At 38.3% G+C, this 27,347-nt stretch overlaps 1 protein-coding gene across 1 annotated transcript in view; it reads right to left on the bottom strand.

Moving 5' to 3' along the window:
* Nucleotides 1-27,347, bottom strand: part of itfg1 (integrin alpha FG-GAP repeat containing 1) — a 156,912-nt gene that overhangs the window by 121,209 nt on the left and 8,356 nt on the right. Inside the window, exon 7 of the mRNA XM_085351740.1 lies at nt 12,513-12,565. Coding sequence (XP_085207866.1) covers nt 12,513-12,565 — 53 coding nt within the window. The remainder of the gene's footprint in view (nt 1-12,512; nt 12,566-27,347) is intronic.

Genomic DNA, 27,347 nt, shown 5'->3' with positions numbered 1-27,347 from the left:
CGTGGAATAACTGAAAATTTTTAAATAGTTAGCATTCACAACCAGTGTTTTTGTAAGATTTTATTATTATTATTATTTATTTATGTATTTATTTTTAAATCATTGCATTTAGCAGAAAAGAAGACAAACCACATTCATGATGAGTTCAACTAATATACGGTAAAGCAACCGGCAATTGTCTCCATTCTGGATTATTTAATATTTATGTATTACATTTTAATTTTAAATACTACAGCAAAATGCCACTTTTTATATTAATATTTCATCCGTTGAAGATAAGCCCCCCACCCCGGAGAGTAATTGTTCATTTTAATATGACACTGCACCTTATTGCATTTTACATTGCTGGTTTGTGGATTTAGAGAAAACAGTGGCTGTGAGAGTTCTGAAATTTAGCAAACCTATTGGGTAAGTGGTGCCTTTTACATAGGGCAAGGAAAAAAGGCAAGGGTTTAAGTATATCAGTGGGGGGGGGAGGAGATTTGTATGTGTGGGTGCCTTTGCCTAAGAACACATGTGAGTGTGTGCAGTGAAAAACTGTTGCCTGCCGATAACAACATTACTGATTTATGAGAAAGTGAGTAAGAAAGATAGGAAGAGAAGGTGAGGGAGGTACAATAGTTGAGTCAGAGAACACAATCTATACATTATTATATATAAGTATATAATGTGTGGGTGTGTATATGTGTGGTCAAATGTTGTTCTATGCACAAGCCAATAATTGTTGAAATGAATAAACTATGACATGAGGGGTGTGTTATACATGTATAAATTATTGTGCTTTACTAAAGCTGAGCGATAATAGCCTCAATAACAATGAGAGGACAAAGGAATCAGACAAATGGCAAACCACAAATTAGCAACTGCACAACAGTAATTTAATAGTTATAATGATGTGAAAACTATTATAACAACACGACTAGAATCAAAATATAAATTTCACTTAATGGTGCTAGGCATGAGATGTAGCAAAACAAGTGGGTAAACTATCAAGACAAAGCTACGGTGAAGGAAACCAAAGGTTAATGCAACACTATTACTGCAAATTATTAACTATAAACTCCAAAATGTCATTTAAATAAAACTGTGTAACAACACTTGCAGCACATTTTCTACCTACATTGCAATCCAGTACACTCTGTATGATATTGATTTCTATGTAGATAGAAATTCCACTACACCACAAGATTGCTTGAATATTTCATGCAGACGGAAGCACCGGTTTGAACAAAATCTTTTCCAAAGAAAACTCACGGCTGTGAAATATTTAAGGCTTTCTAATTAGAACGCACAGACGGACATAAAATTACTGTATTCTTTTCTACTGTCAGCTGTTTGCAGAATGGTCATAAAATAGCATTAACTGATTAAATTCCAGTTCCAAGCATATTTGGCAAGAACACTAGCAGTGCCTATTCAAAAGTTACTGTGGTCCAAAGTGAAAGCAGTGTAATTGAACTTCCAAGGTGTAATCTGAAAATCCCAGCTGTAATGAAAATGGTCCAGGAATGCAGGAGAAGATTACCTTGAAGTTGATTTTGAGCAAATTTACATGATTTTTTCCTCCTAAAGTTTTTGGCTGTTTTGGTTATCCCAATATATGCAAATAGAAAACATATCTGATTTTTTTAAGTGGAATCTACTGCCAAGAGAGCCGAGATCAAGTTGGCCAGTTAAAAAATAACAAGAACGATATCAATGGGAAAGGTGAAAAATAATCAGATCCTCGAAATGATTATTGCCCAAAGCCTCCTGGAAAAGCCGAGACAAAGATCCCAGTGTACAATCTCCTGGTCTGTTTTAACAGTTGGAATTCTACATCAGCAGCTGCAGACAACACAAGCAGCCAGAAAGCTGCACTCCAGGGAAAAGCATCCGTCTACTGACAGCATCATCGCTGCCAGGCTCATCCCAAGGTTTGTTAGTTTGCTGGCATAGTCTGACTGCCCCTCCATCCATTTTCAGGCAGCTTAGGCCCTGAATAACATCGCCATAGGTACCGTGGACCAGACAGCTGCTGCAAAGCAAGCCTTCATAAGCCCGGTGAATTCACCACATCTGAAAATTTATATCATGATATTTGTGCCCTGGTAACAGCAAAGGTAATGGATCCAGCTATGAGTATAATGGGGGACTCGAAAATTGCTCTACGTGTAAAAGTAGATAGGTTTGGGAAAGAGGAAAGTCATGACTCAGACTCAGTGAGTTCTTTATTTATTTTTTTTTATTGCTGGACTATAAAACACCTTTCTTCTGTTATACTCAAGTGTCCCAAAAAGCCATGACATTGTGACAGTGTGCCAGAATGAACAATAGGTCCCTGAAAGTGAGGCAGTTAGATGAAACTAATTAATCATTAACTTCCTAATTTTCTCCTGACACATGTAAGACGACTTTTTGTGAGAAGGCAACCTATTTAATTGTGGTGATACAGTTCAGTTTGTGCAGGTCCTGGAGAGATAGAGTAGGCAGTGCTAAAAAAGTATTTTTTTCTTCCTGAGAGAGGGCATTTCTGAAATGCCAAAGACTGTTTTTTATCTCGGGGAATTGTCATGGGTTTAATGCTTCCAGAAAAGTATGATAGAAAGTACCTACTTGATCAACTTAATGGCAGCTTCATAGCCATGGTCCCCCACTCCACTCTGAGACATTAAGATTAGGAGACTAATGAGTAGTGCTGCCAACATGATTGCTTAGTAAGACTTATGACTGTTCAGTCTGAAGTTCCCTTTAGGTTAGTTAGTACTTCAATATTTTGACATCTAAATGGGGCTTTTGCATGACTTGATTGCGTCATAAAGAAGTGGAACATAACAGTCTGACAGAGTTGGCTAGTTGAGCCCTAAAGGTCCAACTCAAATTCCAATTATCGGTTTCATTTTTACTGGGTAAAGAAATCACTTCGTTTTGAGTTAATAACCTCAGTAGTTAGATAACATATACTAATATTTGTCTTTTAAAACTAAAATATAAAAACTTGTAAAATTAATAATTACTTCAGGAAGTTTTTGTTCTGCATTTAAATATATACACGTCTTGCCAGATTTGCTTTTAAAGCAAACTGAAAGATTATTTCTTGAAGCAATGTGGGATTCATTTGTTTGGTTTTCTCCCTTTGCTAATCATGCATTTCTTAAATACTGCTGACTGCAAGTGAAACCCTAAAAATGATAATGTTATTGCAATATTTATTTCCAGTAGGGTTACAGAGCCTTCAAGTCAACACTTACTCACCCAATGCTGCAATGAAAAACATGCAGGTATGTTGTTCTGTGCTATTTTAGGGTATTTTGGTTCAATAAGCCTTCAGTAAAAGGCCAATATTAGATTCAATTTAAATTATTTACGATACATAAATTGTGCACTGAAAGGTTAATTCTTTGCATCATGTTTGATGCTTTCAGTCCTGACAAGGCACAAATGTAGAAGTACTTAGCCTGGTGATTTAAATGCACCAAGAGGTACTTTGGCAAAAAGGTTTAAACTATCACTAACAGTAGAAAGTGCAGATTCATGCGTTTCCCAAACCTATTTGTTTCCATTTGAAAGAATTACTACTTTTGTAGATCAACGCCAGTAAAACCAAGGAACTGGTGGTAGACTTCCGCAGGCACAAGCATTCTCCACTGCAACCACTGAACATCCAAGGTATGGACATTGAGGCTGTGGACAGCTACAGGTACCTTGGTGTTCATCTGAACAATAGACTGGACTGGACTCATAACTCAGACGCCCTCTACAGGAAAGGGCAGAGCAGGCTGTACCTGCTGCGGAGACTCAGGTCGTTTGGAGTGGAGGGCCCACTCCTGAAGAAATTCTATGACTCTGTTGTGGCTTCTGCTATCTTTTATGGCGTGGTCTGCTGGGGCGGCAGCATCTCTGCTGGGGACAGGAAGAGACTGAACAGGGTGATCCGAAGGGCCAGCTCTGTTCTAGGATGCCCTCTGGACCCAGTGGAGGTGGTGAGTGACAGGAGAACGGCGGCTAAGCTGTCATCCCTGATGGACAACATCTCCCACCCCATGCAGCAGACTGTGACAGCACTGAGCAGCTCCTTCAGTGGGAGACTGCGGCACCCACGGTGTGGGACGGAGAGATTTCGCAGGTCTTTCCTCCCCACTGCTGTCAGACTCCATAATAAAGACTTTAACTGATCAAGCACACACATCCATACATATGCAATAATACTAAGTGCAATAATCCTTTCTGTCATCGTTGTATTTTTACTCAGTTGTATATAGTATTTGTATTCTATTTTTATCTTATTGTATATTTATTTTATTTTATTCTACTGTATATAGTATTTTATTTTATTCTATTCTGTACAGTTGTGTACTGTATTTATTCTTATTGTATTCTAATTTTTGCCTCATAACTTTTGCACTGTCCACTTCCTGCTGTGACAAAACAAATTTCCCACGTGTGGGACTAATAAAGGTTATCTTATCTTATCTTACTGTGTACTGACTGTACAAACAAATCTTCTAGGGAAAGACTGCAAAGCACAAGTGCACTTTGAAGTGTTTTTCTATGATTTATAAGAAGTTACAGGGAACAAAAAAAAAAAATTCTGTCATGCTGACATTTGAAAATGTACAAAGTAATTGATATTTAAACTCATTCAACTTGAATATTCTGTCAATTTGCTTACAAAATTAGAATCAATCCACAATTAGGAATGTGGAAGTGGTCCGTTAACTCTCTAGGCATTGACATGAAACATTTTAATAGTGTGACTGACTAGTATTGATTTTGCATTCATGTGTGTGTAAACTGACTGATTTGTGAAGATAAAAGGATAAATTTTTGTTATTGTTCCTTATTTCTGTTGACATTACCTTCAACACGTTTCTGTCACTCACACCCACTCATAGGCAAACAGCACAATCACATATGCCCAGCTAATGCACTAAGAGATGCTGTGCTATGCAAAAAAACAAAAAACAAAAAAACAAAAAAGAAAATAACAGAAGGGAACAGGGACCAAGTCTATCTTAGAAAACTAAGGGAGATGGGTCAAAGTGTCTAAAAACACCACTTAACCAGTATTGTGTATAAGTAACTCAAATGCTAATGGAAAAGATGTGTATGCATGAAGTGTTACTGTGCAAGTGCTTTTTGAGCTAAAAACAAGGGAGGCCTGGATCAGCTTGTGCAAGGTATCATCAAGTTCCAAAATTCCAGCAACTAGTGATGCAGGAATCCAGATTTATACAGCTCTTTTACAATACTGATACAGAGTATGAATCCAATTAGGGCTGGGCCATATTATACCGTTCACGGTAATACCGGTACAATGTTAGGCAACGATAAGAAAATGAAATATCGCGATAATATATGGGTAAAACGCGCATGCGCAGTGCCTTTGTTTTCATACGCACATGGCCAAAAAAAGCATGGCGGTAACGGAGAACGAGAAGGGAGAAAGCGGATCGTTGAGTGAAACGCATGAACCAGAATTGGTTTGTAAAAATGGTGCCACTTCAGTGATGTGGAACTGGTTTGGTGTTTGTCCGTCAGATACCCTACAAAGCTCTTTTTTTTTTATAGAACATGGAAGCCGGCCGTCGTTATTACCGTATTTGTCGGACTAAGGTGCTTGTAAATCTGGGAGTAATCTGGGTCCTAAACTCCGTCCCCTTCAGGTCCCAAAGTCAAACGAACACTGCAGCATCACTGAGAGTTAAAAACGGTCTAAATTCTTTCATCTTTAATAAAACGATCAGCATTGCTGCTTTATCAGGTGTAACTATGAAGTTTAACATCCAGGCATCCATGAAATTTATTACATTTAACGGAGTTAGAAGTTAGCAGGAAGTTAGCTCGCTAGTTTTGCTAGTTACCTAAGCATGATATAGCATGTTCTGACTGAGAGATTTCTGAAAAAATTCAAACGTACAGCTCTGCTATCACTTCCAACATAAATGAAGACAGGAAACTAAACAGCAGTGACGTGTGTAAGGTTACTGAAGTTGGGCTAGGTGGTATATAATGATGAGCTACGTGATCGCTAGCAACACAGCTATGTTAGCATAACACAGCGGTCCCCAACCTTTTTTGCGCCACGGACCGGTTTATGCCCAACAATATTTTCACGGACCGGCCTTTAAGGTGTCGCGGATAAATACAACAAAATAAAACTAGTACCGGTACCGATAAAAAGAAGATTTATTCATAACACACGTGAAAAGACCCAGGAAAACCAAGTTAACGATAAAAACGATGACAAAATAACGATAAAAACCCTGAAAACCATACATTTCACACCTGAGCCTCAACTCTCGCGGCCCGGTACCAAACGACTCCGAGGCCTGGGGGTTGGGGACCGCTGGCATAACAAACAGTGAAGCTGGAGGATGAACGCTAACACTTTCCCACTCGATAAAAGTTAACGTGAAGGTTCCTGATGGTTAGAGACAAATGCAATCACATGGCAGGATGCTGTAAATGGACCAAATTTCAGTCAGAAGGACAACTGAGATAATCCATCCATAATAGAAGGTTAGTCATTAATATAGTGCAACAACATGGGAATAGAGCAGCTGTGATAGAATATAGCATTAATGAGTCAATGGTACAGACGTGGAGGAAGCAAGAATGAGTTGAATAAAGTTTGATTTATCTGACTGCTTTGTTTCGCTTAATGTGCCTTATAATCCCGTGCACCTTATGGTCCGAAAAATACGTATTTGACTTTAACTTATTAAATGTTGCTTTTGTAACTTGTAATCTGTAAGGCTTAAAAAACAATTTTACTGGTATTTATAGTAAAATCACAGCCAAGGATACAAGATATTATACCAATATCAGGGCCAAATTATTGAGTCAGGATCAAACTGATCTCAATCCAAATATTGGATCAGTGCATCCCTACCATGAGTAAACTCGTGGTAGTAAACTCAAAATCACAAAAGCCCCTTAAGGCCATCTTCTAGTGGGTCTTTATATAGCTTCCAGTTAATTCTTGCTCACTCACCTCAGAAATGTACCAGTTATTTCGCCATATCTGTAATGTGACAACATAACCTTTTAACATGATTGTGATTTTCCTGAAAAAGATGAGTTGCAGGGAGGCAAATCTGAAGAATGGGGCAGGTGGTGAGCAAAGCGATATTGGTTTGGCCAAATACTGTTTCCAATGTGCTCTGTGCTCATGACGACGTGCCATTGTTAACTTCTCTCTCCGATCCCCTGTTGTCAATATGAAGTCTGGGGATGAATTTACAGGACAAATTCAAGCTGTTGACTTCTCTACTAAAATTGCTATAACCTATTCTGTCCTAGACAGAAATCCACCTTCCATTACCAGTCATGAGCCTCCATACAAAAGTCAGGTCAGTTTGTTAGAGAACTTGCTTTGCCCTCTGTGCCAGTTTGAGAAATGCATGCGAAACTGTGGATATAGAACACTGTCTGGGGATGCAGTAAGGGAGATCGATCAAATTTAAATCACATGTGTTTGTTTTTATTCATTTATTTTATTGTAATGGGATTATTCCAGGAAGCTTTTGATCACAACTTGTTTGTGTGTAAGACTGCAGCAAATCTAATTCTAATCTATACAGCACAAAACCACAACAACAGTTGCCTCAAGGTGATTTTATATTGTAAGTTAAAGACCCTACAATAATACAAAGAAAACAGAGAAAATCCCATCAATTATATGATCCCCAACATTAATACGAGCAAGCGTTTTTGGCGACAGTGGGAAGGAAAACTCCCTTTTAACAGGAAGAAACCTCCAGCAGGACCAGGCTCAGGGAGGGGCTGGGCCATCTGCTGTGACCGGTTGGGGTGAGAGAAGGAAGACAGGATAAAAGACGTGCTGTGGAAGAGAGCCAAAGAAATCTAATACTACTTATTTGGAATGATGATACACATATGGGGGAGACTTTAAAAAAAATGGATGTCGTGAATAGCCAATAAATCTCATCAAATGGGTCCACATTTGACTTCTTCTGTTGCTCAAAGGACCAAATTTCAAGCAGAACTCTTCGAAATGACATTCATTTTCTTCTTATTATAAAGAATTTTTCATTTTGCCTACCTCTCTGATATCCTGGTGAAAAGCAAGCAAGCTGATCTGAAAGGTGTTTACCATTAAAAACTGAAAGCGCAAGCCTCAATATAAAAACACTGACTTGCTTTGATGGCAAGCAGTAGTTTATTTATATGCATGTGCTAATCTGTGTAAGTGTGTGACTGGGGATAAAAACAGCTTCTCACTGACCAGTGAACTAAATTATTATATCAGCCGTTAAAGAACTGACCTTTTAAAGCACTTGGCTCTATTTGGCAGCCAATGAAAACACCTCTCTTCACTCATCTCTTTGGAGCTTGTTGATTTTATTTCCCCCTCTGTGACTGCCTTCTCTTGTGTAATCACACAAAAACAGGGGAAAGAGGAAAGATGGAAGGAGACTTAGGGGAAGAGAAAACATAGAAAAGTAATTAAAACAGAGTGCTGGAGAAAGAGGAGCGTGCTGGCCTATGACCGATAGATGCAGCCGCATTGAACCGAAAACCACGATGGGATTAACAGAGGTCTAATGCTCTAAGGATGCTGGGAAATGGCTTGGTCTTCTGTGTTTGTGTAGATTTGCACAAGTGTGTGTGTGTGTGTGTGTGTGTGTGTGTGTGTGTGTGTGTGTGTGTGTGTGTGTGTGTGTGTGTGTGTCTCCATGGAATGCTTCCGAAGAAACCTTTTTTGTTTTAGAAATTATTCAAGAGTGTGGATGTACAGACTTGTTTGTCAGTGTGACTGAAAAAAATGATACACTGCTAAGGAAAACAGGAAAAGCACTATAAGTAACACCTCATGTCTGTATCGCTCAACTGAGCTAAATTAGGGTGTACTCACACAAGGCACGGTGCCCCCCCAACAATGCACTTACACCGCCTGAATATCTGGGCCTGAATACGCTTAATTTTGTCTTTAGGATTTCACACTCTTTCTTGGCTGGTCTTACCCTCTCCCTTCCCCTCCACACACACACACACACACACACACACACACACACGAAAAGCACTCTTGTAGAGCATAAGGGGGTTCATGATTTTATGCATTATGTGGCTTAACTGTGGAAGCAATAACACACACTGGCCTCTCACATACTAGCTAATTAATTAACAAAAGTGATTTCATGATGTCCATTACAATCACACTATATTTATACTGTGCCCACATCCAACTCAACTGTGCCTGGGCCTGCTTCTTGCAGGAGCCCAGAGCACAACACTTAGTAGTGATCACACTTAGCCAAACAAAGTGGACACTTGGGGGTCAAGAGTGCTCTGACATGGAAGTGTGAGTACACCCTTTCACTGGAAATTCATGTGTCTTGGCACGTACATAAAAACATAAGAAAGAGGCAGGACATATACACTGGTTGTTTTAAATAACTGGAGTCACAGAGAAGTTGATCTTTTGCATATAAAATGTCACTTTGCCATTATTTGTACACAATCATAATTAGCAAATAAATTATAATAAATGATAAGGTATGGCTAAAAACATATTATTTGAGTTCACAGCTGAACTTCACCTTTGACCACTAAATACTGCTCAGTTCAGCTCAGTTCAAGTGAATAAACTCAACCAAAATTTGAAGAAATTCCATCATAGTGTGGCTGAAAAGCTGCAGCCAGTGGATGCAAAATAAAATTCATAAATAGAAAAAGAAAAATTGAAAAAGCATTGCTAATAAATGAGAAAGAAGAAAAAAAGACAAAGAAAAGGATTTAACTTCTTCATAGAGTAGCTAAGAAGTAGATCAAGAGATCCATAATCTGAGACTGCAGAGACACTGACAAGGTTCACTTTGTCTTGCTCCCAAATCCTTTCCACTATACCTAGAGATGCTTGTAAGACATGCTTTTTGCAGAACTACTTATGACTTGATTGGCAGGAGGCAAAGTATGCAAAATTACAAAATAAATGCCAAGATCAACATTAAATAGAATTATAAAATACTAAAACTGTTTTGGTGTGAGTGTCAATTACTTATTGATTCACTAAAAATTCTTCAGTTCTTAACATTGATAATACTATGTACTTCACATTTTTTTTATTTCTTCATGGCTAAAAATTAATCCTTGAAAAGTGTAAGTCATAGATTCATCGGTTTTATGGTTTATAGTCTACGTATGTATCCATGTATACACCGAACAGAAAAAGGATAAACGTATATTAAAAAGTGCTTCAATGAAACAATTCCACAAGCAAAACTGAGCTGAAAACAGTATCTTTAAAATGTGGTAGCTGATCTTTGGTCATTGTAAATTCCAGTTATTGATCAGGGTTAAAAACAGATGTGATGTGATATACTGGATTTTCTTGAAAAATGATTGCATTGTGCCTGTTAGCACTTTTGTCTTAAAGGAAATTATACTTTGCATATTACTGTGTTTAGTGATATTATGGAAGTTCTTTTGTAGAAGGATAAAATAGTTGAGGTCAATGCACTCAGTGTCCTATTGTTTTAAAACTAGAATTAAAATTTTCTGTTAAACTCAATTATTCATTTTTCATTCATTTCATTTTCTCATTTTCTCATGTATGTTTTGCATTTGGATGTAGGCCCTGGCATCTATTTAGATTCTATTTCATATTTTTCATTGTAATAACTGCAGTGAAATGGTTCAGTCTGTTGAAGATTCACAACTGAATAAAAAGCTAATATATTTTTAAGATATTGTTTATGAAATAGACAAAAACAACAACAAAAAAAACCCTTCATTTGCAGAGTTTTATAAAAATCATTTGGAACTACCTCAAAAGTTTAAAGTGATCTTTCTCTGAAATTCATTTGCTTCATCCTCTCCGATTAGCATTCTTGCCACCCATCGCACATCCAACTGGTATTTGGGTATGGCAGTTTATTTGCACAGTTTTGCTCCTGCTTGGTCTCTCTCCCCTCAGACACATTCTGTCTCTTCCACATCCTTCAATCTCTCTCCGTTTCCCCTCTTCTTCCTTACCTCCTCCCCGTCCTTTCTCCTATTCCCCTTCTCTGTGATAAGATAGACTACTGTTCGGCTTGTGCCTCGACCTGCTGAATTTCAAATAGGCCCCTTTGACAAAAACCCAGAGCCATGGTCTCCCCTCCTTGCTCTCCCAGAATATTAACTAGTTCTGCAGCAGTGCCAACAATCCTAGACTCCTAAGCCCACCAAAGCACTACAGATCCATTTGTTGCATTAAGGAAATGAACACTGAAGCAGAGGAGGGGATCATCACTGTCAATACCTGTAGTTATACTTCAGGACGTGAGACTGCAACTGAGGCCATACTGTACATTCTTAGTTTATAACTGAATGCCTTTGAGACTGAACACAAATCTTAACAATAAATAAATGAATAAATGTTGTGTAACAATAAATTAAATAGCTGTTGTATAGTGATCACCAATCTCTTTATTCTTTTCAAGAAGTAGGACAGACTACAGCAAAACCTCTGTTCTAATTTGATTGTCACAGTTAGCTATGCTGTTCTTCATAAAAACTCAAACTATACATTTAAGTTCTACTCGGAAGAGACCTGCTGCCCTCTTTCGGAACTCAACCTATCAGTCAAGACCCACTGAACCAGATCGCTGACAGTTTACCATATGACTGATTTTTAGGGGTTATTGAGTTTAACTCGTTTAAAGCTCCAAACATAGATGAACACAATATGAATATTTTACTCTAGTGCACTGTAATGAAAACGAATAAAGTTATTAAGCTCCTGGAAAATAAAGTGCAAAAATATTAACTGCTTTACTGAGATTGTGTAAACGTCTGTGGCATCATCAATGTCAGTGTATAAGCTGTCGGACATTAAATTTTGAATTTTTTTTTTAACAGAATATAATATAAAAAAGAATGTTTGGGGTAATTTAGATATGGGGTCATCTCAGAGTTTGCTCTGGAGAGCAGTCCTGGCTTTCTTGTTTGTAATACTCTGCAGTGTTTGTAATACATATAGCTGAATCATAGCTGAGCAGATGGTTTTGTATACTCAAGCAGTGTCTTCACGGTAAGTTGCCAACTAGTTTACACTGCCAGAAGCTTAAACAATTCTACCATTGTTTTCCTTTTCCAGCATAACTGAAAAAAAAACCCAAAAAACAAAAAGATGATAAGATGTGATATGTATAGCCAGCCAGTTGTAATTTGTCAAATAAATTCATTACAATTGCGTCATTGCCTGCTGTAGCTGTAGTGGTTAAGGTGGATGGAATCAGTTGATTGCCGACTTGAGGCAACATTTCAGGTCACTGTGCTTATCCTACTTGTTACATTACAAATGGCTAACCACATAAGACAGACATTATATAAATGCCAATATGGTTTTAGGCTATTAGCAGCACCATGCATGCAATACAAGCTGGGCTCTACTTTACTCTGGAGGACTGTAATGCTTCACTAATGTCAATTTTGATCATTATAGAAGAGTCTGAGTTGTAAAAAGTCACTAATGATAGGCAAGAGACTCAAAGACACTCAAATAAGTTCAAAAAGCTTATTACCTTGTTGATCCAGGTCTCAAACATTCGGTCGTTTTTCATTGTCAGGAATAAATCTGAGAGGAAGAAAAAGACAGAAGAAGGGAGGGTGCAAGTCATTAAGTGATACATTAATTTGTTTGGCAATTATAATCAAGTATGGAGCAGACGCGCTGATCAAATGTGCTGATCTACAACACAGAGAATCACATAACTGGAAATGTACACTATACTCTTGCAATAAGGCTTTTAACAGATATGGACAATGTTAACAAATCCTGAAAAAATTGAGAAGACCTCTATTGTAGCCAAAAAAAAGTTCTCTTTTTCATTTTGTCTCTCAGCAGCTAAAATTGAAAACATGAAATTAAATCTACTCTTCAACATAATATATGACGCACAGGACTCAATACATGTTTATGCTCAACTTAATTAATTAAACCAAAATATACAGAAGAAGAAAAGTCTAAATATTTTAACATTCAACAGTTGACACAGAGGAATGATTAATATCTTTATTCATTTTTGTATATTTTTGACATTTCTTCCTCCAACTCTGATATAGAGAGGCACTGCTTGTTCAATATGCAGTTTAAGTAGGTTTCCTAAAGCAACAAAGATAAATTGGCTTCTTAAAACAGTATAAGTAAAAACAAGTAAGGAGAAGGAAAAGGGATAGTGGTGGAATCTCCTGCTCAAAGCAGATGGATTTTGCTCAGCTTCTGGAGTCTTCACCCCTGGTAATGCCTGTAGCTTGCTCTATTGGAATCCTATAACCTGCACTTGTACTCATATTACTTGCTCTTGAAGCTCAGGCTGCAGGCTGCACTTATAATGCAGTTTCTGCGTGCTTCTCTTTGAGAGGACGTTTACTTTCATTCCTGTGTGCTCTGGTTCTGCCCCAATAATTGGACATGAAATAAATATTGCCATTGATCTGCTTTGGGCCCTGCTATGTGTTGCTGTGCCCTGCATGGGCATATACAAATGGTACTGAAATAAGGGGAAAATTAATAAAGGAAAAACTGGAACAACAGGACAAACGGAGGTTGTGTGTGTAATGATAGAAAGCACTATAGAAATCCTATATCCATACACAGAAGAATTATCTAGTAATGTCATGGTCATCAAAGCCAACAAGTTCAAGATGCTACAATGTCACTCAATATGCATGACTATACATGACATTAAAAATACTGTTTTGAAAGAGATTTTCAGTCAAAGCTTTTTGACTGAAAAGTGATCCTCTGATACCATACCGATTAAAAAAGTCTTGTAACAAATACACATGGAAATGTAGTCCTAGATTTCATCTGTAGTCATTTCACAAGTGACAAGTAACTTTCTCTGGATGAGCTCAACTTCCCAAATACATTCTAGGAGCTCATGTGAGAAAGGATTTAGTTGGCTAGCATTCTTAAAATCTAGGTTTTAGTGCATATATGTATGTTTTGTGCTTTACACATGCTTCCCACTGTGGCAGGTGCTCCTAATTTGGTGGATTTGAATTCCCTGGCCCTCCTTCAAAATAATTCATCAGCTTCTTATGTCAGAGAGATACCAACTATTAACTATCAAGTTACCAACTATTAACATATAGAGAATATACTACGCCATCTGTGCTAAACACACATGGATTCATGGTTTTAATAGAACCTACGGTGTACTACAAATTATAGTCATATAACATTACATATCCAAAAATGTATCTGAGGCTCTGGTGCCTTTGTGTTTAATCACAGGGATGGTGGGCCACAGATGGTGGTTATTTATCTAAAACCAGCTACAGCTGTTGCAAAGTAATGCCACATTTAAGGTGCTCAAGCTGGTAAAACAGTTCAACTACAACTTTTAATCCTTGTGGACTTGCAGAAATGCTGCCCACGCGGACTCCAAACTTTTTAACAAATGCAAAGTACATAACAAATGTATGCATAGATTATGCATATGTGCAGACGCACAAACAAACACACAGCACTTTGCAGAGCGTGTTTATGCAGGTTTTCGTGTTACTATGTGTGTTTGGAGCCACACCGGGTGGTGTGTTGATGAGCTTGGTTAATCAGCCAATCAGGCCTCTTAAACAGAACCCAGCCGTGATTGGCTGATTAGATGCGATGGCGTTGTGTCAGTGAGAGAGGAATAGAGCAGCAGAGAGATGTTCATCTTGTAAACACTTAACATTCTCGCTGTGGGGGTTCTTCCTCTTTTTGCTCATCTTATTGCTTTTCTTTTTTTCACCCATGTTCACCACTAACAGACTCATCTCCATTATTTTCTCTTGCTTTAGACTTTTACTAAATTCAGCCCAACTTAGAAGGTCACTGCACTTATTTTGGTTAGTCTGGTCTTCACCACTTTCATGCAGCATCTTGAGGGTGTAAACTGACAATTTAAACGTGGAAAGACCACTTGAGCACTCTTGAAACTTCACTCCGTTTCCTCCCTGGACACTACACTACAGGTGGCTCTGTTCTCAGATCTGTCCTAAGAAGGAAAGCAGTTTCACAGTCTGTCAAGGGGAATACAGACAGACTGAAAACAAAGTTCTGGTTTGTAAACTATGCAATATTGTAATCGCAATGTGATTCCTTTAAAATGATCTTTTTAAAAGTATTGTACTTCTCTGTTCCCCCTTCTCTAACTCACTTTCTTTGCAATAAAGTATTCCACAAATTCTCCAGAGAGAAGAGCTCCAAATAGCAATAGAAACATAAGTGCTGCCACCATCACTCACTTTAACATAGTTTTGCTGTTACAGGGACTTATAACTGGGCTTCTAAGGGTCTTTAATATAAAGATATAAAGAGGACTCCAACAAAAAAGAGGAACATAAACAAAAAACAGAACAGAACAGAAGAGTGGATCCTATGGGAAATTCCTCCGGGTATGGTATTTCATGTTTTGACCACTTATCACAATTTAATTTTGTTCTGAAATAATGTTTTTTCAAAGCATATCTTTATCATTCTTTTCTAGTTCACTGGATACTTTTTCAGTCATATTGAAAATTTAAACCATTGCCTATAAAAGCATTCCTTTACCAGGGATCAAAAGGGATATGACTCAATAGGTCAAGTCTACTCCATTGTTTTAACATAAAAATCTGTTTTCCTTCCTATATTCAATATGAGAAAGACTTGCCGAAAATCTTTTTAGCTTCATTTTAGCAACGTTAGTAGGGCTAGAACGTGTGAAGGAAAAAGAAACGAAAGAAAACAAGCAAGGCAGTTTAAATGTAATACTAGTGTAAGGACCAAAAATGACAAAAAAAGTATGGATCAAATAAGGATGTCATTGGTTCTGCTGCTTTAATTTAATCTTTTTAATTTTAGAAAATGCCCACTGTGAATTTGACAGTGTTGTATGATAGCAATGGTAAATCAGCGTGACACCAGTTTAATGATACAAAGAAATCACTGAAGCAGCCGGCTTTATGGACTGTTTGATAGTCTTTTAGGAATAAGCATTAGTTATCTGATCACCAATCTCTTGTTGGGGGGTGGGCTCCTGCTCAGCACCAAATTCAAGCCACCCATGTTTGAAGTAGAGATTAAACAGCTGGATGAAATTTTTTACATTTTCAAATTTTTTCAACGTCAAGCAATGCTATGACAGGCAGATGTTCTCAATGAAGATGACACAAAACATTGAAACATTGACTGGGAGTTCACGGGCACTGTGGTTGTCCCAGTATCACGACAAGCCACCAGTAATCCTGTCAGTCCTGTGCATTTGGTGGTGACCAGTACATCCATCAAAGCCAGAGAATCCCATCAATCCACGGCCCAGTAGAAAAAGAAAATCAGGACAGCTGCTGTGTACTTGTAAGCCATCAGTAATGCCTCAGCTATAAGGAATGTGTAGCCTTCTGCTTAATATTAGGACTATACAAACAAAGTGATTAGCAAATGTTTCTGCATGTTGAGTTTAAATTGTAGTGAGGTGTATGTCGGTGTGACCTGCACTATTATATCGCTGAATCCCCAGGCAGAACCTCTTTTGATCAGTGCATAAACTAACCATATAATCTGTAAACACAATCTTCTTCATCAGATAGATGTTAGAAGACGTAATCTTACTCAGTTTTCTTTGTTCTCAAATACCCAGTACAATTTACCACGTTCTGTACAAAAGTATTCTCCCTGTTTTTTCCTTCTTCTCTCAATTACAGTTGATTTGTCTTCTCTTATGTTTTGCTATGTTTTCTATACTGAGGGTAACTGTTTTTTAGGACTTTATTGTGCATAATGCTCTATTCTTTTCATCCCATACAACTATAGACAACAACAAACAAATACAAAAGAAACTAATCATGCGTCTGAGGCTGGAAATACCGACTGCTACATCACTTCATCCTTTAGCTCATTTTATTTGCTGAGTCACATTTAACAAACTAGAGGCACCAAATCCAACTTCAACAACATTATCTAGCTCCTTGCAGTATGAGCACATACACTCAATTAAAGCATAGGCTAATGGAGCTGTCATCCTCCACCACTTGGGAAAGATGCATAATTGAGGTATATAAATGTGTTTGTGTGTAGGAGGGTGGGATTGCGTAACAACAATAGGGATTCAGAGCTCTAACTGGTATGTCATGTTGTCGGATAATTAAAGACATGCTAACTGTGATAGCTGACGCGATGGATATACAAGGCATCAAAAACACTGGGCAGAGGGAGACAAAGCAAAACAGAAAGAAACTGATACCAAATGGTAAGGCCATCCTGTGCTTGAGATGCATCTGAAAAAGATGTTTACTTAATTAATTAGTACAGAGCAAAAGCAAGCTAGTCCTTTAATTTGCAAAAGATGCTTTCCATCTTCAGTAATTTCACCATTTCTTCCATGTTACTCTGCTTTCTCTTTCAGGCTTTTCAGTGTTGTTAAATTGTTCCTTCCCTAGAAATGGCACTGCAAAAGGCATGCACGTCATACCCATATGAGTGGGTACATGATGAGCAGCCTGCATAAACACATGCACACCCACCCCCACACCGCATGGCTGATTTCAGCACATTATTTAAATATCTGAGCGTGCATCTGTGAATTTCTTTGTCATCAGTTTGTGATCCAGCCAATCATCTACAATCAGCTGGGCCTTTCACACTAACAGAATAATTGCAAGTGTCTCTTGCTAATAACATGGTTTTTAAAACAACAAGCAAAACAGCTCAAGTACCACAGAACAACCAGCATGGTAAACTGTGGCACACAACACCATGTTGCACAATGCTGAGGCTGTGTGGGTATTGTACGTCTTTGAGCTGTTATTTTTGGGACAAATAACAGCATGTAGCACAAAGGCTGGATGGCTGATGCAGTTCCTATTACTACATAGATGATTTGAACTGCTTAGGACAGGTGTTTGCTGTTTAACACATGCTGGCAACAAAACATGCAATGTGCCTCATGTGGATTTACAATATCCTCAATCACATAAGAGTTAGTAACTGTCTTTTTTTTGTTTAGGGTACTTGGAGAAAAAGATTTTTACTCTTCCTCTCTGGAAGTTATTCTTTTCTGCATTTAGGATCTGAAGCTTGACGTACAATTTTGATCCTAATTTTATGTATTACCACATGACTAGTTCAAGTGGCTGTTGCTGTAGCTCATCCCAGGCTGCCCCAGTTCCTCACGCAAGACTGTGGACTCCTCTGATGTAATTATTGGCATATGAATGTGTGCATGATAGCTTATAGGCAAACAACAAATTGCTGCACAAGTGTGTTCAAATGGTTGAAAGTGACTTTGTAGTAAAAAGCACTTTCAGTATTCAGTAAGAGCAGAAAAGCACTTTATAAGTGCCAGTCAATCCATTTACCAAGAGGTTCTATAGAAGTAATGGAAAGTAAATAACCAAAAAACAGTGGCTGTTATGTTTTGGTTCCATTTAAAGAGAAGAAGGAAAAAACAGAACATATATAGTTTTTCACCTAAAACATCAAAACCCCAACCTACCAGCTGATGAATTTTTACCTTCTATGATGTGATTTTTTGCCACATCATTAATATATTTTCACCAAAAGTGAGTTGGGTCGCAAACTATACTTAGCAAAATGGTGGGGATGCATATTAGTGGAATTTCTTTTATAAATATATTCTCTTCCTCAAAATTTCCTCTCAAAGCAGGGATTTATTCCAGTCCAGTCCGGACCATTTGTTTCACCGCTTTTTCATGACAACAGTAGAGATAATGATTCTCTGGCTTAGACAAGTCGTACATCTCAGGCTCTGATTTGACTCACCACTGTAACCTGCTTTTACTAATTTATAGCACACCTCCTGCTCTAAATTCAAACTAGGCTGCATCTTTCATGTAGAAAAAGTTCAAATGTATTGTAATATTACTTTACTTTTTTAAACTTCAATATCATATAAACCTTTTCCCCTTGTTAGTACTGAGTGCTTCTTGCTTAATAAACCCTGACAATGAAGATGAAAACATCAGAGCTGAATATTTTAGACATTCTTGTAACCACATTTCATTGGATTGTTTCAGTCGATTTACATGACGCAGGAGAAAGAGAGCATAAAAGAAGAAACTCCAAGGGTGGTCTCTATCAAACTGATGTCGCTTGAACAAGTCATCTGGAGACTGGACTATATTCTATCTGGTCTGTATTCATTCATAGAGAAAATGTACATTTCTGAAGAAACTGTTTGCAGCAAGTGTGATTTAAATTAAGATCTCCAAACTGGAAGGTAAGCACAAGAAGACATATCCTAATTAATAAAAGTAAGAGTAAAAGTAAGTTCCGTTGCTGGTTAAGTACGGCTAATCTGAGAAGAGAAGAGAAGAGAAGAGAAGAGAAGAGAAGAGAAGCCCTTGAGTTATTCATAGCCTCTCCATCAGATTTGTTAAGGGGATTGGAAGCAATTTAAAGGCCTCTACTGACTGTTTGACTCGAGCAGCATTATGTCTTTCTATTCCATTATGTTGAGCTGCAGTGTGGGGATAAAGACCAGGCTTCCTATTAGCCTCTGTATAAACAGATAGGGTGATGCTAGGTGGGTGCTAAGCCTCTCGCAGAGAAGGAGAACTCTGACATTGAGGAGAATAGACAGCTACAGGCAGGGGCCTATACTATCTATTGCTTTGTCTCACTATCACCTTCGCTCTATCTTTTTCTCTCTGCACACACAAAGTCTTTTATCTGCGCTACTACAGGGTAGCATCATTGCCGCGGCTCAAAAGGTGTTATGACTCCCAAGAACAGTAAGCTGAAACATTAACTGGTTTGTATAAATGAATGAGCACATCAAAAGGCAAAATTTCTGGCCAAAGGGGAAACCCAGTTGTAAATGATTAAGCAAACTGTTAAGGGCTAAAATGCCTTATCACAGCAGTCTCTCAACACTCTCTCTATAGAGCTAGTCCTGTACTGCCATTCCCTGCATTCTCCTAATAATTCATGTTCCAGAGTGAAGCAAAAAATGGCAAAAAAAAAAAAAATTCTCCTGCCCCAAAAGTGAACGACAAACACCACCTGCATTTAAAGGGCAAGAGTGGAACCTGTCGGCAGACCATCACTTAGCGCCCATTCTACTGTCTTGAGGACCAAACAGCCCCCCCCCACCCCCATCCCCCCACCCCGTACTGCCAACCCCGCTTTTTTTATTTTTTTGGGGAGAGCTTAAACTAATTAAAAGGCCCTGGTACTGGATGCTGTCTAGCTATTATGGCTTAGTGTGATATCTTATGGAACTGAATCAGTAAAAAAAAAAAAAAAAAAATCTTCTGTGCTATGCTTTTACTGAAATAACAGTTGCTTTTCCATGCAATAAAAAAAACGATCTGTAGGCATTAACCTGGCCTCTAAAAATATCCAGACACAATTATAAAAAGGACCTTGGATGGTCCAGTAGTGCAGCACTATCAAAATATAGTGGAAAGAGCCTCTCGTTTCATCCCACATTTCATGAAGAAAATTAAATTCAAAGACATGCATGCTAGGAAAATTTGTGAAATTAAAGTGGCCATAGGAGTGGATGTTATATGCAAGTGTTTAATGTGAAGTGAATAAAGTGTAGTGTGAATTTAGCTTTGAGTGGTTAGTAAGACTAGAAAAGTGCAATACAAGCACCAGTAAACTTCCATTTAATGGTGCAAAAGCGAAGTCTATATATAGAGCTGAAGCTAATTGCCCTGTTAACACCAGTTGTATTACTTTCATGTCTGCCACAGTATTAACATACAAATACACACACACACACACACACACACACTACACTGGAATACTCTGAACACATCTGCAGGTCTCTTTGTCTTTCAGCACCGTGGAAACCACATACTTAAAAAAAAGAAAAACAAAAACAAAAAAAACGCATTCATTTGCTTGTGACTCTTTGTGCTTGCAAGTTCACAATTAGCAGCTTGTTAAAAGGCTAGTGCACTTTTATGGGTGGGTTTTTGTGCGTGCACTGATTGACAAGTAAAGTTGGGTCACTGTGTACAAGATTTACATAGTATGCCTTGTACATAGAGTTTTTGAAAACGCTACGTCCAGATGAACAGAATCAACTTTTGTACATAGTATAAGATAACATAATACAGTCACTCCGTCCACTCTTGATATACTCAAAGGTTTTAGAACCCAGACTTCTTGATTCGTATATACTTTGTCTTTTTCCATCCATCCATCCATCCATCCATCCATCCATCCGTCCATCCATCCATACATACACATATATACACTACCAGCAGACATTTCCAAGTCCAATTCTCAATTTTAGAGACCATTGCAGCTGCTATCGGCAGTGGAAAGTGGTTAAATTGGACACTTCCTGTGGACTGATTTCTAAGGCTGTATGCTCTGACTTCTTTTTCATGACAGCCATCGAATGTTTTCAGCAACTGATACTGTAATAGGTAAAGTCAGAAACAATACTGTTCTTTTTTTAAGTAGGTCCAACTTCAACAACTGACATACTAGCCTAAAATATTAAAGGCAGCAAAAAATTCACTTAATTTGTTTGAGCTTTATTTAACAAAGAAGTATGACTCTTAAAAATAAGAAAATCTATTTTAAAAATGCTCAAGGTTGCTGTATTACCTGGCTTATTTTTCAATGGCAGGGATGCCTGGAGAAAACCTGAGTGGTCACAGGGAGAATCTCCACAGAGGAGACTTTAAACCAAGTCTCTCTGTCTGTGAGGCATCAATACTAACCACTAAGCCACCACGCTGCCTGTGTTGTAAAAATCAATTTTGAGGAGCTACAAACTAACACAGTAATTATTTTACTGTCCATTCAATTAGAGCAAGTCAATGCCATTAATTACTTAAACTTAGGATTTAAATAAATACATACATCAATAAATAAATAAATAAAAATGATGGAGACTAATTACAATATAAGAAATAAATTAATACATATAAACAAACACCTTTCACACTTCAATATATAGGTTCTGTGTAAGCTTTCTTTAGTCTTCAAGGGTAATTTGAGGCCAACAACAGCAAAATAACAGCCCCCTGCTTATACTTGTAAAAGGCTTGCAGCAGCAGTAGCTGCAGTTTATCCAGGCTGCAGTGCAGAGTGGATCTGACAGCCAGCAACACGAATGCTGCATTAGTGTCTGATGTGCTGAGTGTTTTTCTGCACGTGTGCTGTCACATCACTCACCACCACAACACTTCAAGCCATTTGGGTTATATAAATGTTTTTAGTGCTACAATTATATATGACTAAAGTAAAAAGGCAGTGCAGTCAAAATAGGATAAAGGGTCAGTAAAACCTTGAGAATGGCAGCAAAAGAGAAACAGAGACACAGTATGAAAGTAATAGTGAGAGAGAGAAAGTGCCAGTCCTTGGTTTCCTTCTTGTCCTGCTGCCCCTAAGCAGGTTATTTGTTAGCCAGTTACTCAGCAAACAAGCTGTGACTCTCATCCCCCCATTGGCTGTCAAATATGAATGCAGGAGCACAGACACACATGTGAAGATGCACAGCTGTGTATAAGGGTTTATCCTATCAGGGTTGCCATGAAGATAGGCTCAAGGAAGGCTATCATTTCCAACTGATCACATTGTTTTATTTATGGAGGCTAGAGGACAAATGTCCACTTCATGGGTCTTTAATTATAGTGTGTGGGTCCATGTGTGTGCATGACAGAGTTTGGATTATATTGACAGTAATGAAGTAAAATGAGGATAAAACGGAGGATAAATGCAGAGTGTACATATGTGCACTTTCTTGTTTTTGTGTATTTCAGATATATTTGTCTACAGGCCTGCTATAAGCCATTCTGCAGCCTATCAGTCAGGCCCTCTGTGTTTGTTTGCATCGATCTGTTCCTTCTGTCTTTAACCCTCGGACTGATCCACAGCTCAGCTGGACAGAGAGAGAGCTTTTGGCATTCTGAAGGAAATGTCACAGCTGTCACCAGTGAAACAGATACTTTACCTCACTCACTTACAGCGAGGAGGGAGCAGAGACGCAAGGAGACAAGGTTGGTCTGAAAATATGTTGACATTTGAGCCCAAAAGGCTAATAACTGGTGCCTGTTTCAATGCTGGAAGAAGAAAATTGTACTAACTAACGCACTAACTGGCACCACACTGATAATCTTCTGTTCCCCCAAACCTTTTATACTTTTCCTGACCAGCCCTGTGAAAGATTTGCATCTTGGCACCAACTCTGATATCCACAGTTCTTGTCAATGAGGATTTTTTTTCCTCTTTTTGTTTTTCCTTTTTTTCTTTATAAAATTGTTTGTCCACCACTTGTAATCATTTGGTAATTTCTCATCTGTAATACTTCAGCAGCCTTTAAATATTTTTACTTGTGAATATAAACTTATTGTTTGGCGTCGTTTATTGGATTGGATGATTGAAGTCTGAAGAAACAATTTTTGCAATATCGGCAATTTAAGAATGTATTCATTAATAAACAGGGGTCTTAATACCCTGGCACCCCCCTTGTACAGCCAGTGCGGCTGTGTTGGTCACTCTGACACAAACAGCACCCCCCAGCTGATGCTACCAGTTTCAGTGAGGTTGAGATCAGAATTGCAAGTAGGCAATTCCATCCTCTCCACTCCCAAACTCTGGAGGTAGTCTCTGATAATGAGGGGGCAAGTGTTATATTCTTGGAGGACAGCATTCAGTACCAGACTGTGGAGATAGAGGATTGCCACTGGTTGCAGAATCTCATCTTGATAGCACTCGGCGTTGAGATTGCCTCCAATGATGATAAGCCTTGTTTTATGATGGAGGGAGAAGCCGCCCCTCACCATCACACTGCCTCCACCAAAAGCTATTACCGTATCAGTGCGATCTAACTGCCATAGGCCAAATCTGGACTCCTCGCTGAATAATGCTAATCAGCTGCCAATCAGGCACCTGCTTGTCAACACTCGGGGTACCACAAACTAAAAACAAGAGCCTTTAGCAGAATAGGCTATTTAGCATTGGCATAGACGATTTGACAAGTTTTTCATGGGCACAACCCACATACTCAACTATGCTGTGGAAACATTTAAGGAAAAATAAACAAACTTTCCAATGATATAAGATTTAATGCCAAGAAGCACTTTTACAACAAAGAAATAATCGACCAGACACAAATTTCTTTACTCTTCGAGCTAAGTTTTATATTTGTAGTGAAGAGCTTTCAATTTAATAAAAAAAAAAAAAGAAGTAAAAAAACAAGGAGAAAATGTAAAAATGTTCCCAGTGTAAACACACCTGACAAACAACAGATGCACAGAATATGAATGAGTGCATATAGTGAGTGGTTGCAAATAGACAGGATGTTATGTCTGTGATTGTGCATTACAGAATAATGGTCTGTATTTTATGCAGAGTATGTATGCTTATGAAAAACAACATAGTTGCAGACATCTGCCATCTATTTGATTATGTGAGATCAAAAAGGTCATCCTAAGGAAACGGATGCCTGACACTTGCTCACCTTTAGCCCTTCACAGTTATAGCACACTGAGGTGTCTGCTCAAGAATTCTGGCTCTAAAGAATATCATATCAAGGAATTCACACACAAAAAAACCAACTTACAGGGCACCAATCACAGTAAACTAAAAATAATCCTAAAATATTTAAGATGATTCTGAAATTAAAAGAACCAAACAGTTTGAATCCAGTGTGATGGTGAATGTAATGTCCCTTCACATTGGAAAAACTTTACAATCTTGCAATGTCAGAGTGTCCCTTTAAGAGGTGCAGGGCAGTGGGTAGTGTGCAAGTTTGGTGGCAAATATTCTCTGGCCACCTTCACTGATATGTGGCCCTGTCTCTCTGCTAGCAAGAAACCAGTGGACTGTGAAACGAGCTTTTCCAAACTTGCCCAAAGCCCACAAAGACGATTTACTATAGCGTTGAAAGATAGAGCAGACGCAAACCTTTAAAAAAAACATTTGCACTGCTACTATATCACCTACACTTCACTTGTTAATGCAGTGAAAAATGACAGTAACTTTTTCCTCTCTATTAAAATGTCTGAAACAGACCAAGAGGGTTGAAAGAGCTGCTTCAAAGATGCTCTTCTCTATCAGTGTTTTTCCCCAGAGGCTGCAACATGGCTGACTTGGTAAATTAGTCAAAACACTTTTAATAAAGAATGAATGCCGTCAATCAACGTCAAAGCAGCTGCACAGGTTTTACACAAGTACACACACTACAAGCATCCATACAAATGTACACCGTTACTTACACACAATTCTCAGCTCCTACGCAAGTACATGCACCAACTCTCACACATACAGGACCATCAATAAACTGTCTCAACATCATGATGCTAGTTCTGATATTCACAGTATACATCCACAACCTTCCCTTACAAAACTACCCCACACACGCCCAGATAAAATGCAAAATCCGGGCCAGGAACAAAGTATAAAGCTCTGCTGAATAAATCCGTCTCTAAGCCAATATGTAGGCCTACTCCACACTGTGTGACTCTGACCCCGATCCATCAAAATGCCTCATTCACAAACATGGCAAAACACACAAACGCAGAATGGAGCCATGCTATTCCCAGAAAAAATAATCTCCTAAAACCATTACAGGGAACAACGTAGGTGCAGTAGCTATGGGGAAGATTATGGCCAAACCCTATCACACACACAGACTTTCAATCCTATTTTGTTCACAACATTTTTTATGCTAAATGTGTATCTGTCTGTGAGTATGTGCAACAAGCTATAAAAGCTCATTACACAGAGTGGAACCAAGTGTGTGTGTGTGTGTGTGTGTGTGTGCGCATACAGTACATCAGTGGAGTGTCCCAACATTAAGAGCAATGAGCAGTGTACTTGCAATAAATACACTGTTGGGTGTGTCTATTCCAGGTTAAGCAATAACATTTGCAAGGGGCACATTACATATTAAGATTGATAAACACACACAAAATATGCAAACCTAAAGTGTCACAAACAAGGTTGGCAGGACTTGTCAAAACCAACCATGTTTGTGAATTTGGTTAAAACGTGAAAAAAAATTTTTTTTTTTTTAAAATCTCAACAACCTTCCACGGCTGAAATCCAACCTGGGACCTTTCATACACATCGTCAAACAATCGGTCACCCAATACATGCTTTAAAGAGTGTTCTTTGAAAGCAAGTACAAAAATGCCCCTCTTTTCGTCGGCCATTTAGCATTCCACACTAATGAAAGCAATACTGCCATTCAGTGACACTGCAAAATATGCATGTCCACAGCTCCTGTTCAATTAAAGAAACAAAGAATCAACGTGTTTCATGCTGGGAACTTCATTCATATGTTAATTGGTCAGCAAAGTATTTCACTAGGGATTTGGGAAAATCAAGTGATTCACATTTCTTCCCACTGACAATCTGAGTGAATCACTCTGTACCTAAAGAGTTAAGTAGGTTATCTGTCATATTATACAAAAAATTTCCATCTAGAGTTCAAATGACTAATACTGGAATATCGGAATATTTAAGCAACTGGTGGTGCTGAAAGACACATCAAAGGATCCCCAAATTTATTAAGATTCATGCTCTGGCTAAAATGGATATATGCAGCAAATGTCATGGGTACTCATCCAATAATAGCTAACACGTTTCTCCAAAAGACAAAAATGTCAATATTCTAAAGGTTAAAAAATGGATCTTGGAGGTCAGTAAGAATTATTCTTAGATACTTTCTTCAATATTTTACTTTTCTTCTAAAGTTTGCAATATATAATATATATAAAAGAGGTAATGTATATTCACAGGCTACGGTCATGGACGTGAATGCCACAACACACCACTACCACACTTCAATTTACAACACAACTATTCAAAAAGACTGGGCATTTATTCTCAGTTTATCAAGTTACTGCAAATATGGCAGACATAGTACTCCCACAAACCAGACCCGCCAACAGTTTTTGTGGTCTCTTTTTTGGGTCTGTAAAGTTAAACTATCTGTTTAGTTAAGCTTAGATGAATATCAGTGACGTTGATCTTTTCGTTTGTAAGACACCTATGAGAATTTCAAATCCCTTCATACTAAATGCACTTTGGGCACAGGTATTCTCCAAAATGCATGACCTTCAGTGTACAGAAAAATAAAGAAGGGATCCATCCTGTCATTTTCTTCCAATTTCTTTAAAATTAGGGTTAAGGTTGGGGGTTGAGCCTATTCCAGCTGTCACAAGGTGAGAGGTGGGATACACTCTGGACAGGCTTCTACTGGCTAACACAGAGAAAGAGACAACTATTAACACCTACGGCCAACTTAGAATCACCAATTAACCCAAGGTGAATGTCTCTGGACCCTGGGAGGAAGCAGGAGTAGAAGGACAACACAAAACTACACACAGAAGGGGTCCAGCCAGCCAGGGGATTCAAACTCAGAAGATTCTTGTTGTGAGGTAAGTGCTAATCA

Source organism: Diplotaxodon limnothrissa, linkage group LG1, assembly GCF_057381915.1.
Source record: "Diplotaxodon limnothrissa isolate DT_005_m linkage group LG1, D_limnothrissa_male_GT1.1, whole genome shotgun sequence".
Taxonomy (NCBI): Eukaryota; Metazoa; Chordata; class Actinopteri; order Cichliformes; family Cichlidae; genus Diplotaxodon; species Diplotaxodon limnothrissa.
This window is presented reverse-complemented; position numbering and strand designations above follow the sequence as displayed.